Below are 19,726 nucleotides of genomic sequence, written 5' to 3'. Positions count from 1 at the left end.
AAAAATGGTTGCTACAGGGGTCGGAAAAGTTACTATATGTAGTATAGTTGTAGGGAAACGGTCGTTCTATTGGCTGCAGACACAAGTCGCTACCTCGCTTGTTCCAACATCTACACTTGTGCAAATAAAATAAAAGCAAGATCTTCTAAATAAAAGCACTGCATATTTGACTTTTTATTTGGACTTCATGTTCTCTATGAGGGCCAGTTAAAGACTGTGGGTCGGCCGGCCCTGGGCTCTATTTTGGAGTATATGGGCATTATGCTGTGCTAAAATAACATCGAATTGTTTGAATCATTTTTGCATGACTGAATTGTATGGCTTGACTAGTGTGTCCCCTGGTTGACTCACTACCTTCTACTCAGTCCCTCTTCCATTTCTACGGCGTCCATATTGGTTCTGAGAGAGAGGTCCCTTTTGCAGTGATCAACCGCTCAGCGGCCGCAGCTCGGCTCACCTTCGACCTGTCACAATATCCAGACTTCTCTCTGCGGCTTCCTCAGCCTGCAGCAAGTATGCTAGCATCCAAACACAGGGTCACAATGTTTTTTTTTTTTTAATTAAATTTTTTATCAATCTTTTATTTTAATTTTTCACAAGAAGAGAATCATCCAGTTGTGAGGGCACTGGAGGCTAAGGGACACCAGACAGTCAACTGCTCTCTTGTCTTCTCCCCCACCGAGGTAAAACGCTCAGAAAATGTACAGGGCAGTGGTGCCTTAAGATAGACGAGACATCATAAGGCTGTTTTTTTTTTTTTTTTTTTGCCTCGACTTGGGAATGCAAATTTGAGATACGAGTGCTATATGGTAGCGGTGACCACCTCAACTCACTTCACAACAAGCAGAGGTTTGGCAGAGAGAATTAGTGAGTATTTCTTCAAAAAAAAAAGCTTCAAACTGTTTATTGCTACTCACAGTTGAAGTTTACTGTACAATGGAACATAAAACAAAGATAAATACATGTTGTGTCAACCACTTAGCTTAGCCATTAAGTCTGCTATCTTAAAGCTGATGCTAGCTGCTAGCGGATAATGGGAAATGCCACAGATGGACAGCCTAACATACAGCATCTTTCTGGCGGTTTTATAACCCTTTAGGCAACGGATATTTTGAAACAAATGGTCGAGCAACACATGTATAGTAGATAGATAATATTAGAATACTTGCTAACCTACAGTATATTCTTTATCCTCTGCAAATAATGACTAATATTACAACTGAGGGGTTTTGACGTTTCATATCTTCATATATGCCTGTATTATACTGCCACCAGGTGGGCAAGGTGAGCCCCCCCAAAGGTGTAGCATAATGACTATTGAATTGAAGCCAAAAGTGTGACAAAAGTGTTTAATTCTTTGCATACAGTTGTATTATGTAATTACTGTATGTTCTTATAAAGTACAATATTTTAAAGTGCTATTTTTACCCATTTGAAACCACATTACAAAATTTTTTTGAGAGAGAGAGAGAGATTAGACCAGATGAGTGGCATTTCCATTCATTTCAATGAGGAAGGAAAACTCGAGATACAGGTCTTTTGAGTTACGAGCGTTGGTCATGCAACAAATTCATCTTGTATCTCAAGGCACCACTGTGTACTTTTATATTCAAACAAAGACGTTTAATAAACAAGCGAAAGAAAATGTCTCTCTGCAGTCAGCTGAGTATGAATTTGACCTGCCGGTGATGGTTAACGGAATGAGATGGCCTGTTGCTTCTCCGCCGCCTTCTCCCTCGTCCAGCTCGCCCTTCTTTTCATCTGGCAGCAAGTGCGTTATTAAAGGGATTCCCTGGTCTATCAACATGGCAATGCAACAACCACACATACAAGCCACAGGTGGGCTACCTCGTGCAGTGATAATGATGATGATGCCTTCACACACAAGCACCTAATGAAGTGCCTTTCCTAAAACAGTGCTGTGTGCCCCACTGGAAATGTCCCCATTAAGCCTGCAGTTCCATGTGGAAGCTTTTGCACAGCTTTCTCAATCCTACACCCAGGTAATTTTTTTCCCAACTCTTTTCATCGCTCTCAAGAAGGCAACATTTTCATTCCCATGGTGGTGAAGTGCGGGAGGCATTTCAGGGCATGGGGCACTTAGTCAAATGCATATGACTAGGTGGAAGGTTATTTTGTAGAAAATAATGCTCATCCAAATTTGCATTGTTCGGCCTTGGCCTTGGTCTGCATTCTTGAGTACTATTCTACTGCAGTATGGTTTTTGTTGGATCCATCAATAATCACTGTGCATTCCATGAAACCTTACTGTCAAACCGGATATCACCAGACTCATTCAACTATCCTTCACTCCAGATGTGTAAAGGACAGGTCCGTCTCTCCTACTGTCAGACACTACAACCGACACTGCTCTCAATAGTTTGTACACAACTGTCCAATTATTCTTGCATCCATCCGTCTACATGTCGATTGTCTAAATGAGGGTCACGTGCGAGCTAGAGCCTATCCCAGCTGACTTTGTGAGAGGGCAGGGCACATCCTGGACTGGTCACCAGCAAATCGCAACGGCACATAAAGACAAACCACTCACTTATCCACACCTAAGGACAATAAGGACTCTTCAGTGAACCAAACATGCATGTTTTTTTAATGTGGGAGGAAGCCAGAGAACATGCAATCTCCACGTAGGAAGGCCCCGGCCCGGATTTGAACCACTAGCCTCGGAGCTGTGAGGTGGATTTACTAATCTGATCGGATTGGTCATCATTTTTTTAAACTGATCGGCGATCGGCTCTAAAATCCGGACCATATAAAGTGTAATATACGGTCGCCCCCCGCTATTCAAGGGGGATAGGCACTAGGCCGGCTTGCGAATAGTGTAAATCTATGAATAATTAATGCACAATTAAATGCATCGGGGGAAAAAAAAAATTGAAACGCCCCCAAATTATTCAAAAAAACACTGATAGACATTTAATATACATTTCCCATGAAAAACGGGAACAAAAAAAAGACTTTTTAAAATCAAAAAACCATCAGGGAATATGCAAATCCGCTAGTGCCGAACCGCGACTATACAGATATCGACTGGATTTTTTTTTGTTTTTTTGCTGCATATAATGTTGACTAATCTTGTTGCTGTTCACATTCACTTTTTTGTTTTTTTTGTTTTTATTTATTCATGTACACTTGACCATTCATAGATGCTAATGCAGTATAGTATTTATCATGAATGTACAGAAGCCAAATGCACTGCTGCTCCATATTCTGCTCATAGTTTTTGTATGGTGTTGTAAATATATACTTTTTATGTGCTTATTCTTACTTGTATCTATTTTTTTTTGTTTTTTTACGGCGGTTCATGATCATATCTTTTTAAAATGTGTTCTTTTATTTACACGAGACACTGGAGCTGAAAGCAGCACCCGAACAGAGCGTCTGCTGGCACAGCATCCGCGGCAAGAGCGTGCGCTGGCGGTTCAAGCGCAACGACACAACAGCGCCAGAGGGCAGGGGAGCCGGCGAGCTACATTTGTCTGTGTCTCCATCATCGGGTTGTCTAGGGCCCGGTCAGTCCATCTGCTTGGCAATCAGGATCATGCCAGAGGCATTCGCAACATGTGAGGAATGACAGGAAGTACACATTCATCTCTAACGGGCAACCTGTTCTCAATTTTTTTCCCATTCATTTTTCATCCCGGTAGACAAGGTGACCAGACTTTCCCTCTCTCTTTACCTGGGAGACAAAGAAGGAAGCAAGATGGGACAGCCGTACAAAATGCTTCCCATCACTGTTATCCACCAAGTCCCCAGTATAACCATCAGCCCCCCTCATTTGTTCCTGACCCCAGTACCCTTGGAAAGCAGCATAACAGCCAAACTTACCCTGCTTGCCTCAGGATACGCCAGGTTAGTTCACAAGCGGTTAGTGAAGGATAAAAAGATTCATAGATCGGCGGATGCCTTATTTATATATTGTTACAAGCTGCGACAGTGGCTATATAAAAAGTCCACGCACTCCTGTTCAAATGATAGTCAGCGGCTATATAAAAAGTCCACACACTCCCGTTCGAATGACAGATTTTTGTGATGTAAAAAAATAACACTAAGGCAAACAATTTCCAAAGTAAAAATAACTGAATTAATGGGGTTGCACAGGTGTGCACACTCTCTTATGATCACATTCAAATTTACATGGAATGAGAGTCAGTACACACCTGCCACCATTCACAGTAGCCTGAAGCTTTTGTGCTAACACTTGACTACTATATGGAAGTGTTTGTAATTCCTTTCACTCTGTGTAAAATACATTCCAGCTGAGGAAAAGCCCCAAAGCGTGATGTTGCCACTGTCATGCTTCACTGTAGGGTTCATGGTGATTTTCCTGTTAATGAGCAGAGTTGTGTTTGCGCCAAACATACGTTTTTGGAACTATGGCCAAAAAGTTCAACTTTGGTTTCATCAGACCATATAACACATTTTCCCTACATATGTTTGGGAGATGTTTGTCTGAAACAAATGTTAATTCTGGAAAAAATATCCATATCCCAGTTGTGCACACTTACTACATTATTTTCAATATCTTTTTTTTTACTTACCCTCTTAAAAAGAAAAAACATTGATTGAGGTGTGTAGAGGGTATATAGGTCACATTAATGAGGGACATTTTTTAAAAAATTATATGTCGTGGTCTTACTTATTTTTTTTTTTTTTACATCACAAAAAGCTTGCATTTGAACAGTGGTACGTATACTTTTTATATCCACTGTTTGGATTGTGCTCAAACTGCACATTTCTCTTCACACGATTATCAGGATCATGATGATGACTTATGTACAGCTTCTTTGCATATATTTGTCACTACCCATTTGGATGCTATATATACTACCATTACTTTAATTGATTCTTATATTTTTATGGTTATGGTAATTTGCCACCTGTATGGAGACAGAGGAAGTACACACACACACACGCACACGTACACATTTTTGTTTGTCATAGATTTACTCATGCTTTCAAAGCATAAAACGTTCCTTATCCTTTGCCTGACAGAATTAAGTACTATATTTTAAAAACTGTGGCGAAATTCAGTCATGTAAATAACTACGAAACAATTTGCACAACAATGTAAAGTGGCAAGAACCTGCCAGTCCAGGATGCACCCCATCTTTCGCCCAAAGTGAGCTCGGATTGGCTCCAGCTCACCTGTGAACCTAATTAAGATAAGCAATATAGAAAAGCTTATTTTAAAAAGATTTCTTTGAAATATGTTCATTACAATGTTAAGCTGTTATTTTCTTTTCAGCGGAACCAGTTTAACAGCTGAGGTAGGTGAGGTGGATCTGGAGGATGGAACTAAAGTACAGCCATTCTGTATCACCTTCCCGGAGGGTAACACCATTCCCGCCCAAGACCAGGTCAGGTTTTAGACTGACCATGAAGTGGATTTACATCATTTCTCTTCACTCCAGTGGGCATCTTTGTCTGTCACTCTTGAAATAATCAACTTGTCATTTATCCAAACCAGGCAGCCAGTGTGACCTCACTGATCTGCCGAGTGTCTTTTTTCTCTGCGATGACTCTGTCCGTTCGCACAAGCATCAGCTTCACTGATCACCTAAACAACAGGTAACTACCGCTTGGTAAACTACCAGTACTTTTTTTTTGTTGTAAATATTAATATTTGTTCATGGGACAGCACTGAGAAAAAAAATACACTTCTTTTGCAACATTACATAGTCAGTGTACAACTTTTATAACAGCGTAAAGTATCTCCTTAATATTTTTCAACACACAGCCATAATGTCTAAACTCCTGGTTACAAAGGTGAGTGCACCCCGAAATGAAAATGTCCCATTTGGGACCACCATTGTTTTCCAGGATTGCCTGAGTCCATTGTAGCAAAGTGGCATTTCTTTGGTGTTGTCCCACGAAAAGATATGATGAAATATTTTCAACATTGAGGGATGTACTGTAGCTGTCATGGTCAGAGTTATTTTGGATGATTGTCTATTTAGATTATTTCAAGAAAATTTGGTAACGTCAAAGAAAGATAAGTAAACATGTATTTGTTAACCATCAAAACGTTTCTGCGAAAATAAAGAGACTCCGAGTTTCCATAGCAACAACAGAAATGATATTTTGGTGAAAATGATTTTGGAGCTGTTGTTTTGTGGTTACGGTAATTTACAACATGTTTGAATTTCTTCTGGCTGTTGCAGATTCAAGATCAGGTTGTGTGCCATGAGTGACAACTGTTTGTTGACTGTGTGGCCCCAAATGGCTCTTCAACGCTCCATGCAACAAATAGTTCTCAGGGCTGGTACTGTATAACAGAGACACACTCACACAAGCACACGCATTCAGATCTGTGAGTGGGCGCCGCATGCGTCTTCTCACCCAAGCTAATAGACAGTATTGACTTTTTTGTATTTGGGTGATTGCAATTTAGGGGCCACAGTTATTGAAACCATCACACATCACACACCAAGTCTTCCATCTGACCCAACCTCGTCCCCCTCCTTATTTGAACCCATGAGCTCAACATCCAAGAACTCGTCATCAGGTCAGAAAAAAAAAAAAAATGGTTAACTGGTTAATGCTATGCTTTAAGTGTTGTTGTTGATTGTCGAACTCGGCAATAATATTCTTGTTTAGACTCCTTGGCACAAAGTGAGAGCGGGAGTCAGACCAGCAGCCAAAGTTTACGTAACACGGACACCCCACAGACTGATTTGGGTGTGCCACTATTCCCTACTGCAACGTCAGCGGAAGGCCAATATTACCGGGATGTTTTGTTAGCATTGGAGAGGTGGTTTAGTTTCTTTGGATGGCTCAGCGGGCCACACCCCATCACGGTACCACTCACACTCAGAAGGTACGTTAGATGCGGTCTTACATTTTATTTTACAGTTTATTTTCTTCAAACTGTTAGTCACTTAAATACCTTGTTTCCTTCTGTAGAATTGTGTCCGAAGATGTTATAAATAATCCTGGTGGACAGTCACAGGGAGTCAGCCAAAAAAAAGACTCCAGGTGTGCAACCGTGAAACTTACAGGCAACTGAATCAGGCTGTCGGAATGGATTGTAAACGCATGTTTTGCCTGGTTGCATATTTTTTACTTGTATATTTGTTTTTTGTTTTTTTTGCTTCATTTTTGGGGTTATTTTATTGTCTAGGTCTGCAGTGGAGATGATTCATCATCTGGCGGGCAGACGGATTCCCAACATTTCTCACTGTCAGACCTTTTCCACAGATGTACACCAGCGCACTCTGCAGCTGCTGCAGCAACATGAGGCCATTTTTGCTTTTCTCAGGTAATCTTGTGTTGCAACACTGGTTCCCTTAAAGACAACCCAAACAATTTTTTTTCAAGAATTTGTTCTATGCAAGCCCACTAATTGAAACAAGGCATTCTGATAAATATGAGTTAAGCAGCAAAATCCACCCCTGTTCAGCCATCTCTGGGGGCGGCCATTTTGTCACTTCTGTCGACTGAAAATGACATCACAACTGCTCAGGGCTCAGGTAACGACCAATCATGTCTCATCTGTTTTCTGAAGATGAGCCGTGATTGGTCGTTACCTGAGCCCTGAGCAGTTGTGATGTCATTTTCAGTCAACAGAAGTGACAAAATGGCTGCCCCCTGAGATGGCTAAAAAACGGGTGGATTAACTCTTATTCCACAAATGCAATATTTATCAGAATGCCGTGTTTCAACTAGTGGGCCTGCTGGGAACATATTCATGAAAAAAATGTGTTTGGGTTGATTTTCCCCTTTAACACACCTGTACCACATACTCTCCATTGCATCTTCAGACAAGCTCGTGTTAAAATTTAACTCGACGGTTGCAGCAGCAAAGCATTCACAGTTCAATTCAAAGAAATTAAATTACAACTGTTTTTGTCAGAGTTTGGTATAAGGCATTGCTTTCATGTCTTCGGGGATTCCTATGCCTATGACAAAATAGGAGCCTTACCTGGTATCAAGGGTCAAAACAGCACTTCAGATCATTTAATGACTCAATTTCTTCTTCTTCTTCTGTATACTATTTATAATACTACATTTGGGTATTATGATTATTAATGTTAACCCTAACCCTTACCCGAGATAGTATGGTTAACGATGGATAAATTCCTCTCTTTGTTCCAAAGTTAGAATGCAACTTGAATGATTTCTTACTGATGAGTTTTGTTTCTGAATCTTTGGGGCCTTAATTTTCAATTCTGTGCTCAGGGTACAGGGAGCTTGTTTGAGTCACATTCGAGCTGAGTACCTACTCGATGTGTTGGAGTTCAACCACTGGTGCACCCTGCAGGTATACAATACACTCCCTCCCTCAACAATTCGCTTCCAAAGTAGAACTGAAAATAAGCTCCTTGAAATATTTCTAGCGCAGTACAATTAAATAAATGAGGGACTTGTTTAATTAATTTATGTATTTTTTACAAATCATTGATGATTGTTATATAGGATGATTATTAATGATATTCATAGCTAATCTGCACTATATCCACATATGATTAGTAATAATCATACCAATCTACACTATATCCACCAATATTTAAGACCACTTCCGTCAGGCATTGTGTCAGGGACGCTATTGTCATCATTATAACCCATCTTAAAGATTTTGAAACTCTAATATAGTGTCGAGCTACGTAACCGCAATCTACTGTAATGCAGTGGCTGTTTCCGTTATGTGCATTATGTGCAGCCGAGCAGGGTGGCATTTCGAGGTGGGGGCAGTTTGGGGATGGGAGGGGTCGCCAAATGGGGGATCTCGCACGGGGCGCCATTCAAGCTAGGCCCACCATTAACAGAACTGTAAAAACAGTATCTATCTTCAATCTATCGATCAATCTCTATAGAGCTATAGACGACCCATGTCCAAAGTTCGGCCCGGGGGCCAAATGCGGCCCGCAGTCAAATTTTATCCGGCCCGCAGCCTCTGTTATAAAATTAATAGCGTCTGGCCCGTAGCCCCGTTGACAAGTGTATACCGGTAAATAAAATACACTGTAAATGCAATTTCACATTTACACACAAGAGGACAGCAGCACGCTGTCCAACTCCATAACCCTGTGTGACCCTTTCCAGACAGTTTCTAAAATTGCAAGATTGCATTAAAAAAAAGGAAAGTTGACAGCGAGGGCCGACAATTTAAGGAAAGATGGAAATTGGACTATTTTTTTTCCACTGAAATACGCAACAACTGTGTTTGCCTCATTTGCAATGAGACATTGTTCCCTGTTTTTAAATCTAAAAGTTCTCTGAACATTTATTTACAACAATATGCCATGTTTCAAATTAACCCTGGCCTGTACTGGTGAATATTATATAAATATATATTTGAGATATTTCCCTGTCATAGAATTAAAATGTTAAGATAACATTCAATTGCCATTTGTTATTTGCCAATATGTCATGTTTCAAATGGACCAAAAGACATGTTTAAGAATCTTGGAATTTAAATAAAGTAAAAAACAAAAGGCAGACTGGTTTGCTAAAATGTACTTAGATTTATTGGTGTAAATGGTCAGCCCCCCCTGCATTTTCACCTCACCAAATCTGTCCCTCTTTGCAAAAGGTTTGGACATCCCTGCTATAGATATTTTGTATGTGTGTGTGTTTTTCAGTCTGATGAAAAAGATCCAGGTGTGGACTACAACAGTGTTGACTATGAGTCACTGAGCAAACGATGCTGGACTGATTTTCTCCTGCAGATATATAAGGTGGAAAAGTTTTTCATTCCCTTTCCATTTTGTTGGATTGTTATGATAGTAAGAGTTTATGAACACACGCCGCGTTGCAAGTAATTAGACATTATGGATCAAATAAACATTTGAGACTTTGTTTTTCCGTTTACATCATAGTGTTTCATGTCTGTTTAAAACATTTTGATACGTTTCATGTTGCATGACTAGTTTATGGGGAAGTTCATTTGGGAGTTTGTTTCATGATATTAAGTCACAATTTTTATTCATATGGGGAAAAAGAAGGCTCCTTATGATGATGAACACTGCCAACATAAGGACTATAACCTGCAAGATGCATAATAGTCCTACTGTAGATTAGGTAATGGTGGATATGGGACATAACAGTTTATTTCACAAAGATGCAAATTACATGATGCTAAAACGCAGTCAAATGTGCTCCAAAACTTGTGTGAAAAAAATATAAAAATAGAATGCCGTCCTTGATGTGCCCTAAAAGTGAAAGTGCCCTACAGGTGCGCTTTCACAAGGTAGTTATTTTTATGGGGCACTAAAGCATAGTGTTATTGTTTTACAAAGTCACAGTTTACAAGGGAGTTAAAAAAAAAATGCAGTTTCCCTCACCATTTCTCTTATCTTCATCCTCTGTAGCCAAGTGAGCGTGAGTGAGAGTGAAGAAGTGTGCTGCCGTTGCCAGTCTGTGTGTTTGTATGTGAGAGGGAGGGGCCGGACATTTGGGCAGGAAAATCTCCACACAGCAAAAATAGTCAATACATCGGTTTCATATTGATCGATATCGATTTACGGAACGTTATTTTTTGCTGTTGACTGAGCGCATTTTGGTTTGATCCAAAGCGATGAGACAATAGGATCAATAGACGATAGCACCTTTTGTTTGGATCCGATTGTTTTTCACACGAGCAAAAGCATTGTAACGTGTTTGAACATTTTGACAGTTAGCGGCGTAACCAACTTTAAAACCAGATACTTGTACTGTATTCGGGTGAAAAACAAGCATTTGTGAAGGTGAGAGAAAATGGGAGATCTAATTCAAGTCAAGTCTCATTGAAAGTCACAGAAAGCAGTTATTGTCGCCAAAGTTTTTTATTATTATTATTTTTTTAGTTTAGGCCAGTTTCATGGGTTTAAAAAACCAATTATTCCGTTGGACCACAAAAGTAATCAATGCCTGATTTTCATTGGTTAATTTCCTGTATCTGTATTTGTATTGCCACTGGGTTTCCATTTCCATTTTTTTAAATAGAACAACAGTTTTGTCCATGTGTGTCCCTGCACTCCTTCACCCAGGTCTTGGTGTTGGGTCGCGTGTCAGAGTGCAGTCCCAACCTAACCCGCGAGAGAGATCAGGAAGATGACGACGGAATCCTCAACATCCACTCACTGCCCAGTAACCTCTACTCTCGCCATGAGCTCCAACTTCTCTCATGGCTTAATTCACACTATCATCACATGAGGGACACAGTGTGGGCTTCTGGTACGAACCGCTCTAATCTTGCAGTTCTATGTCTTCATGGATTGATCACATCTTTTGCCTGGATATGTTTTATTGATCTGTGAGGACCCTCTGATGTCAGGTACTGTCCCGCCAGTACGTTGGATTGTCAATTTTGACTTGGACTTGACTGACGGACTGGTGCTTGCCGCGTTGCTCGCTGCCTATTGTCCATACCTGGTCAGTGTGTGTTTGTGTACATTTTTTTATTTTAAGGCAGGAATGCCTTAGTGAGCAAATTTATATAAAGTGGAAGTGAACCGAAACATATTTTTTTTCAAGGAAATGTTCTATGCAGGACCACTAGTTGAAACAAGGCATTCTGATTAATAATTGCGTTTGTGGAATATGAGAAATCCACCTGTTTTTAGCCATTTCAGGGGGCGGCCATTTTGTCACTTCTGTCGACTATAAATGACCTAACAATTGCTCAGGGCTCAGCTAACAACCAATCACGGCTCACCTTCAGAAATCAGGTGAGCCGTGATTGGTCGAGAGCAATTTTTATGTCATCTTCAGTCGACAGAAGTGACAAAATGGCCGCCTCCTGAGATGGCTAAAAGCGGGTGCGTTTTGCTGCATAACTCATATTCCACAAACACAATATTAATCACAATGCCTTGTTTCAACAAGTGAGCCTGCATAGAACATATTCTGGAAAAAAATATATTTGGGTTGATTTCCACTTTAAGGTTTGTGTCACAGCTGCCCTAAATTACAAGTACTGCAAATTACTAATGTATTTGGTTTTGTGTTTTTATTAATGATGTATTTAGGTCTCCAGCCACTTTCAGAGGATGTACACAACAACTCCCAGCCTGGAGCAGATTCTGCACAACAACATCATTATTGTCCAGGCCTTAACCCTACTTTCGCTCAACATAGATCTGCAGGTACAATTATATCAAATATCAATAATTGCTGATTAACTCCGAGTAAAGTTCGGATGTTCTAGTACGCTTTTCCTGAGATTTTCATGGCAGAAGCCTGAAGTTTTGGTGCTGACTACTATTTGGAACTGTTCAGAATTTCCTCTACCTTGACTAAAGGGCCCAGTTCTAGCTGAGGAAAAGCAGCCCCAAAGCATGATGCTGCCACCACCGTGCTTCACTGTAAGGTGCGGTGTTCTTTTGGCACGATGAGCAGTGTGACGTTTGCACCAAACGTACCTTTTGGAATTATGGCCCAAAAGTTTTCTCTTTCCTTGGACTATAAAACAATTTACATATCATCGCTGTCCTGTGAAAAACACTTATCTCCGATTTTGGAAGCTTTTTTCATTTTCACTTTATTGCGATGTGTGTAACGCGGAAACATGATTCATGTAAAAATAAGAAAATGAAAAAAAAAAGGAGATAAGTGTTTTTCACATGACAGCGACGATATGCTTTTGGGGGTTTTCAATTGTGTTTGTTTTTTTTTTTTTTTGTGTGTGTGTTTTATTATTTTTAGGGTGTGAAAACAAGGAACAGGAACAGCCTACTAGAACACCTGAACTTTATTTGGGGAGAATCAGACACACTTTAAATGGTGGCAGGTGTATACTGATGGCCGTTTAACATGAATTTGAATTTGTGAGGTCAATACAGCCACGTCCCCAGTTATAAGATTGCCGTTTTACTTTCACTTTCCCTCTCTAAAATGTTTTTTTTGTTTGTTTCTAAATGACTTGCACCGGTTATGGGTCATATCAACGGTTTTGAAGTGATTTATCTTGCTCTCGTTTTTTTATATCACAAAAACTTGGCATTCGAACAGGTGTGTGCAGAGTTTTTATATCTGCCGTAGCCCGAGATGTAAGATGCTATAATATATTATGAGTTTGTGTATGCAGCCCACAGACTTGTCGGATCCCAACCCGGTGCAAATGTTGATGCTGTGTGTTCATTTATATGAGAGGCTGCCTCAGTACCAGCCTGTAAACACCATCACTCTCTCTGGAAGCCTGCACAGAACTTTGAGCAAGCAGGTAACACACAATAACATTATACAGTCGCCGCCTACCTGTTAAATTCTATTACTACGCAATAATGCAAATGACTTGCACAACAACTAGAGGGTATGAAAGTGGAACAAAAATGTCAAGGAAAGAAACTAATTTAAATGCTTCGGAGGAAAATGAAGAAAACAAAACTCCGGATGGACTTTAAAGCATGGCCGAGGTACCCGATAAATACCCGACAGTGTGTGTAAAATTGTTTCCTTTTACTGGAACTAAACACCAGGGCTTGAAATGTAAAAACATTTCCTATTAAGTATTCAGAGTAAATTTGTGGGCCACTTGACAAAATAAGAAAATTAAATACTGTCCATATGACCATATACTGTATATTCTTTCTCTATTGAAACAGGAAGTCATGTTAGATTTTCTTGCAAAAAATATATATTTCTCAGCCTTACATAAATTTTCCGAATGAGAAAAATGCACACGACCAAAATGTTGCGGTTAATGTTTTTAACCGCACAAAATCCACGAGAGTGAAACAGCGAATAGTTTCTCAGCTATCACACAATAATAAATAACAATAATAGTCTGGCACAGATAATGAATAGAGAGAGAACATGGTAGGATCCTACACATACTCCATATACGCTGAACGGGATTCCAAACACAAAAATATACCTAACAAAATAGTTTATCCGTGATGTATGGAATATCGCCGCATTAATAAATGGATGGATGGATGAATGTTTTTTGTTTGCAGCATCATACAGCGTGGCTGGGTGTGTCTTGTTCGTGTATTTCAGGTGCATTTGAAAAACCCATCCACTTGCCTTGTCAAATACCGGACCATGCTTCTTGGACGGGATGCCAGGCTGTTCTCCCTGCCCGATGGCTCTGCGGTCGCCATTCCTCCAAAGTAAATAACTACACAAAAATATCCCAAACCAATGATTTGCAATCATTGATGGTAGCGCAAAACAATCTGATCTGACATCTTTTGCCATGTCTAATTTTAAATTGTAAACATCCGGAAAAAACAGTCATCGCCTAGATGCCGGTTCGCCTATCATCATCATGAAAACCTGATTACAGTAGAGAAAAAAAATCAGGCCAGATTCGGAATTAGTGCAAAAAAGAAGAAATCTTGAAAAGTTGAATTATATCTTTGATTAAAAAAAACATCTAAAAAATTATTGACCAGTGTAATAGATCAATTACAAAATTAATTTGCAAGTTTCATTTGTTCTGTTACCATGCTCTTAAAGGGATCAGAGAGCCGACACAGTTTGTTTTTCAATAACAAGCTCAATTTACGTATTTTTTTTTATCAGGAAAATGATATTAGCCTGCATTTTAACTTTTATCAATTTGTTTTGGAGGAATCAGTACAAAACTAACGTGTTCAGGAACGCCTACAATTAATGAGCAATTTGACCACACCCCCCTCCCATCCCTCCATGCCTTGTGTGGCGTCACGATAAGGACATTTTGTCATTCAAAGTCATTGTAAATAACGTCGCTAATATTGTCAAAAGAACTTACTTCATCTCTACTTAGCTCACTTCAACATCTGAAAACATCACAAAATCGTTAGCCTTTCCACGTGTGACCAAAAAGAGCAAGAAATGAGCAGCCTACATGCAGCTAAGGTGCACTTGTCACATACGTCGTTTCATGTCAAAAGTCACCAAAATACTCAAACACATTGCGTTCCGAGAAGCTTTTTCGTTCGCCGAATTGCTCATAGGTTGCTATACAAAGTGTTAGCTTGACTTACTTTTTCTCCGAGGTCCACACCTGCGCCGCCTATCCGAAAATGAGGTGCGTTATATGGCCATACTCGGCTGAAGGGACGGCCTCGCTGGAAGTCCGGTGCACTTAAATCTTTCCAAATCCAACTTTGACATTTCGACAAGCCAACCACCGGGGCTTGTATTTATCTGAAATTGACGCACACGGGCCGGCCCACTCGCACGGCAGTATCGCAGAAGAGAACAGTGGTCTTGCTTTTAAAAAGAACCGATTAGAGTGACGGACCAAAACCCACTTCCGTCCTTGCTTAGTCCGTCCTTTTTAAAAGACTTCTCGTCCTCCGTTTGTCCAGCCACAAAATGGGTGTGCCTGGGACGGAATGCCCATCTCTGACAATTACAATATTTTATTTATATATTTATGTTGCTTACCTCTCAAATGAACAACACATCTTTCTACATTGATTGTGAACTAGGGCTACAATGAAGCCATTGGGCACATCCTAAAAACAGGAAATGTTGCAGTAAAATTAATTGGGGACGTTGTCATTCCTTCAAAACAGAGGGTGTGTTATCTGAGAGCTTTTGTTCTTTTCACAGCGCGAGCGCTGAACTGACGGTGCAGTACTGCTGCTCGTTCCTGCAGCCTAAGGAAGCTGTGCTGCTGCTCATCTCTACCTCAACGTCTGGCCTGCATGGCACCACTTTGACTTTTAAAGTGGACACCTGTGTTAGTCAGATCACACCCACAGTGAGTCTACCATCAACGTTAGCGTTATAATACTGGCTCTATCTGGCTGTCTGGTTTTAGTTGCAGCAGATACTCGACAAGTTTCTCAAACTAGCGTCCCCAGAACAAAGGGTGTGTGTGAGCTGTAGCTTTTGCCAGCAAAAAAGCTGCTTGTCCACTACTTAACTGTTTTTTTTTTTTGTTACTCTTCACTCTTCCGTCTTCTCTCAGTGGTGTGCGTGCACTCGTGGTCGAGGATGAGGCACTCGAAAGCCGCTTTGCCATCGAACTACCCGAATGCAAGCTGTATTTTCTAGTTGTTGTCATTACTAGCTAGTTAGATGTACGTCGCATAACGCCGGATAACCACTGACGTGAACAAAGGTGCTGAAGTTTTTACATAGCAACACATGCTGGGGCGCAAAGTGCGCTACAGGGCCCCCGTTTTACCCACGCCTCAAATATCAGGAAAACGAGTGGTTCTCATAGTTCTGTCTTTACACATTTTCAGCAGTTCTCACTACTACTACTAATAATAATGATAATAATAACAATAATGTCTTCATGTCGTGCCTTTCATGATGCTTATCAAATGTTTCACAGAGCATTACTCACTCACGTAGGGCTGCTCGATTTTGCCGAACAAGAAAATCCCGATTATTTTCTCTCAAACCCGATTTTACGATTACGATTTCTTTGTAAAATAAAAAAGAATGAAAAATGCAGTATTTTGAATGTCTTTTATTTAATCTTAATTGTTCTTTCTTTGAACTCAAAATGCCAGTCAATTTAAATTAATACACACAGAACAATCCCATTGGGATAAACAGCATTTTACTTACACAATAGATGTCAGATCTGTTCTTAATCAAACCAAAAATGAAAGAAGAAAGTGCATATACCATCTGAAACTAAACCATCAACATGAGAGAAGGTAAACAGTCAAGTCTGTAAACCAAACAGTCTGTCAGCAAGTCATTTTGCCAACCAGCTGGTGACTAGCCTTTCACATTTCTCCCTGGTCTTACTTAAACATAAATCAATGATTAGTGCAAAACTGTCACTCAATAATACAATGCACTGTCAATCTTAAGTACAGATGCATAGTCATGACCAGAGGTCTGTTATAGAGGAGAAAAAAAGGGACGCCTTTCAGACGTTGAGTTACTTGCTCGCGGGTTGTATTGTACATGCGGGGCACACACTACACTACAGATCTATTTTTGCCCGATTTATTAACTAAACGCTCACTTGCCTGAGCAAATAGCAGAATCGCCGGTGGCGCCGGTGTTGTTGTAGTTTTTTCGGACTGCGCGCTCGTGTGAGGAAGTGGAAATGCAGTGGAAACTACGGTGGCTTAGATACGCCAAAAATAAAAAAAATCGAACGTGGCGATTTGAACGTTTATAACATTTTATAATAACGGTTTATCCAGAAAAGTCGGTTTCAGTTCATAATCGCTTAATCAAGCAGCCCTACACTCACGCAAGACCGAGACCACTGTGCCTTACTTGGGTATCCACCTCTCTTCTCAGAAAAGTGTCAAGTGCAAGACTCCATGCTATGTGCTAAAAGTGATTAAACTTCCAATAACAAACACATTTGATATGGAAGCTAACTTCAGGTAAGTGATTAGGTTTCAAGAATCTGAAACAATTTGGCTCCGCGGCCCAATTCGTGCTGATTGTTGACACAATTGACGCGGCCTGCTTATTTAGGGTGATGCTGGTAGAGTCGACAGTCAACCCGTTGGAATCAGAAAAGGAAACCGACAGTCTCGTTCGACAGGCATCCTTCAAAGTCAAGTAACACCAGCACAACATTAATACACACTCTTAGGTTGTTGTAATGTAATGTTCAGATTTAGGGGATAAGACCATTTTTAATTAGCAACCAATCTCACCCAGACTTTCAAGAGAAACACTCACTGGTGTTCAATCAAAAGTGACTTCATCCAAAAATTTAATGGTTCAACAACATGTTTATGAATGTGAGCACTTTAAAAGTGTGGAATTGCACGATATCTTTTTTCCCCCCCATCCTGATGTGATCTAAATATATGCAAGATGTGCGGTTCTTTCTTCTCTACGAGCGAAACCCACTTCCATCCGACTTTGTTTCAGGAATGAGAGGAAGACTTCAGAGAGGAGCTGTCACGAAGAGATGGCAGGAAAGGGCTCTGATCGTAGTTTGCCGGCACACATAATAGAGAGGCGCTCAATCGTGTGAGAGTCCTTAAATGTGATGCGTGTCTGTGTGACGTTTGCAGACGGTGATGGCAGCGAGTTTATCAGCACAGTGAGCAGTATTCGTCTGAAGCCCGGCCAGTCCGACGTACTCAGCCTCCACTTCCTTCCCTTCTCTCCAGGAGCCAAGTATTGCGCTGTGTTACTTATTTGTCCCCAGGTCAGTGTTGCATTTGCAACAGTGCATTTCTATACTGTCTGTCTAAACTGAAAATCCTCCATTTTGTGATCCAAGAGGTCTGGTGGTGATATTTCTTAAAAAGAACCCTGCCTTCTGTGATAAAAAACGCAACGCCTATGCCACAATTCAGAATATACCAGTGAAGCTTTTGTGTAATGGGAGAAATTTTCATGGGATGGCCATTCTCATCCCCTGATCTCAAATCTAATAAAAATGAAGTTCTACGACGGTTGACAGCAGTGCACCTTGAAACAGCAACAGAAGATCTTCAAACGAGACTCCATTGAGAGAGCAATTACCAATGAAATGATCATTTCGGTGAATGAGATGGATGAGAGTCTTGTTGAAGACGAAGTCAACCCAAACATATTTTTTTCAAGAATATGTTCTATGCAGGCCCACGAGTTGAAACAAGGCATTCTGATAAATATTGCGTTTGTGGAATAAGAGTTAATCCACCCGTTTTTAGCCATCTCTGGGGGCAGCCATTTTGTCACTTTTGTCAACTGAAAAAATGACATCACAGCATCTCAGGGCTCAGGTAAGGACCAATCACGGCTCAGCTTGAGAAAACAGGTGAGCCAATATTGGTCGTTACCTGAGCCCTGAGCAGTCGTGATGTCATTTTCAGTCGGTAGAAGTGACAAAATGGCCGCCCCCAGAGATGGCTAAAAACGGGTGGATTAACTCTTATTGCACAAAATGCAATATTTATCAGAATGCCTTGTTTCAACTAGTGGGCCTGCTAGAACATATTCTTGAAAAAAAATATGTTTGGGTTGACTTTACCTTTAAGGTAATATCAAAGCGGTGCTCATATTTCAACAAAAGTCGATTTCATTACTGATGCTAATATAATTGTTGACAATCAAAAGAATGTATCCCCTGTAAAGTGTATTGACTTGAGAAAAATGAACAAAAACAGCATGCTATTTCATTTCAGTCACTGTAGACTGTATACGAATGAAGCAAAACAATACCTACAAAGCCTTAAGTATGGAAAATAATAATTATTTTTTTAATCTGACTGCTGTGCTAAATGTTCCTTCATGGAACAAAATGAATTACCGTTGGGAGGCATTGTGGTTATCTACGAGCGTGCATTTTCCATTGACTGACCTCTCAAAATACTCAGTCATATGCAGACAGGCAAATGTATTGACAACAAGTATGTGTTCCTCCAGATGGGTGATATGGTCTACATGGTGAAGGCAACTGCCGACTTGCCTCTGCCTTCCCCTCTCAGAGTTAGGCACAGTTCAAACATTTTCACCATCCCTGGGAACTCTGGTAAGACACCAACCAAGCAAAATGAGATGCCTCTTTTCCGCTCAAGGAAAACATTTTTTTTTTTTTTTTTTGAAATGCCAGAAACTAAATGCAACATATTGTCTATTTATGAATGCGATTGTGGCGCTTCTGAATGATGTAAGAGTTGACTTGAAGCCAGTCACGAGTAGGAGTTATGTCATATCATCTATGAAAGAATGCAGCATCCACTCTTTTCCTTGCGTCTGGGTTACAATGCTTGAAATACACTTTTGCTTTGAGGAGCATTTTTGCTAAACAGTGGCTTAATTTGAAGAGCAATTTTTGCAGGTAAATACTGGCGACCTGAAGCAAGGGTTTTCGCCCTCCATTTTCAACACTATTCGCATTGGAATGATATGCAAGACAAAC

The 19,726-nt window shown here is 40.4% G+C and overlaps 1 protein-coding gene across 4 annotated transcripts in view; it reads left to right on the top strand.

Moving 5' to 3' along the window:
• Positions 1-19,726, top strand: part of LOC147153808 (cilia- and flagella-associated protein 47-like) — a 52,587-nt gene that overhangs the window by 13,878 nt on the left and 18,983 nt on the right. For 3 of the 4 annotated variants that reach the window (XR_015087571.1, XM_086036607.1, XM_086036623.1), the window contains 26 exons: positions 366-513; positions 601-683; positions 1,659-1,839; positions 1,918-2,003; positions 3,365-3,581; positions 3,666-3,870; positions 5,267-5,378; positions 5,489-5,589; positions 6,183-6,283; positions 6,413-6,526; positions 6,619-6,838; positions 6,925-6,996; positions 7,142-7,279; positions 8,200-8,281; positions 9,603-9,698; positions 10,989-11,175; positions 11,276-11,373; positions 11,970-12,086; positions 13,028-13,162; positions 13,942-14,054; positions 15,490-15,640; positions 17,155-17,243; positions 17,338-17,424; positions 17,743-17,789; positions 17,889-18,025; positions 19,231-19,336. Coding sequence is in view for 3 of the 4 variants with exons in the window: in XM_086036607.1 (XP_085892733.1) it covers positions 366-513; positions 601-683; positions 1,659-1,839; positions 1,918-2,003; positions 3,365-3,581; positions 3,666-3,870; positions 5,267-5,378; positions 5,489-5,589; positions 6,183-6,283; positions 6,413-6,526; positions 6,619-6,838; positions 6,925-6,996; positions 7,142-7,279; positions 8,200-8,281; positions 9,603-9,698; positions 10,989-11,175; positions 11,276-11,373; positions 11,970-12,086; positions 13,028-13,162; positions 13,942-14,054; positions 15,490-15,640; positions 17,155-17,243; positions 17,338-17,424; positions 17,743-17,789; positions 17,889-18,025; positions 19,231-19,336 (3,223 nt within the window). In the remaining variant the exon portion in view is untranslated. The remainder of the gene's footprint in view (positions 1-365; positions 514-600; positions 684-1,658; positions 1,840-1,917; positions 2,004-3,364; positions 3,582-3,665; positions 3,871-5,266; positions 5,379-5,488; positions 5,590-6,182; positions 6,284-6,412; positions 6,527-6,618; positions 6,839-6,924; positions 6,997-7,141; positions 7,280-8,199; positions 8,282-9,602; positions 9,699-10,988; positions 11,176-11,275; positions 11,374-11,969; positions 12,087-13,027; positions 13,163-13,941; positions 14,055-15,489; positions 15,641-17,154; positions 17,244-17,337; positions 17,425-17,742; positions 17,790-17,888; positions 18,026-19,230; positions 19,337-19,726) is intronic. The other variant, XM_086036616.1, reaches the window with a different exon arrangement.

Source organism: Filicampus tigris, chromosome 1 (genome assembly GCF_054856515.1).
Source record: "Filicampus tigris isolate MCC_2025a chromosome 1, RoL_Ftig_1.0, whole genome shotgun sequence".
NCBI lineage: Eukaryota > Metazoa > Chordata > Actinopteri > Syngnathiformes > Syngnathidae > Filicampus > Filicampus tigris.
This window is presented reverse-complemented; position numbering and strand designations above follow the sequence as displayed.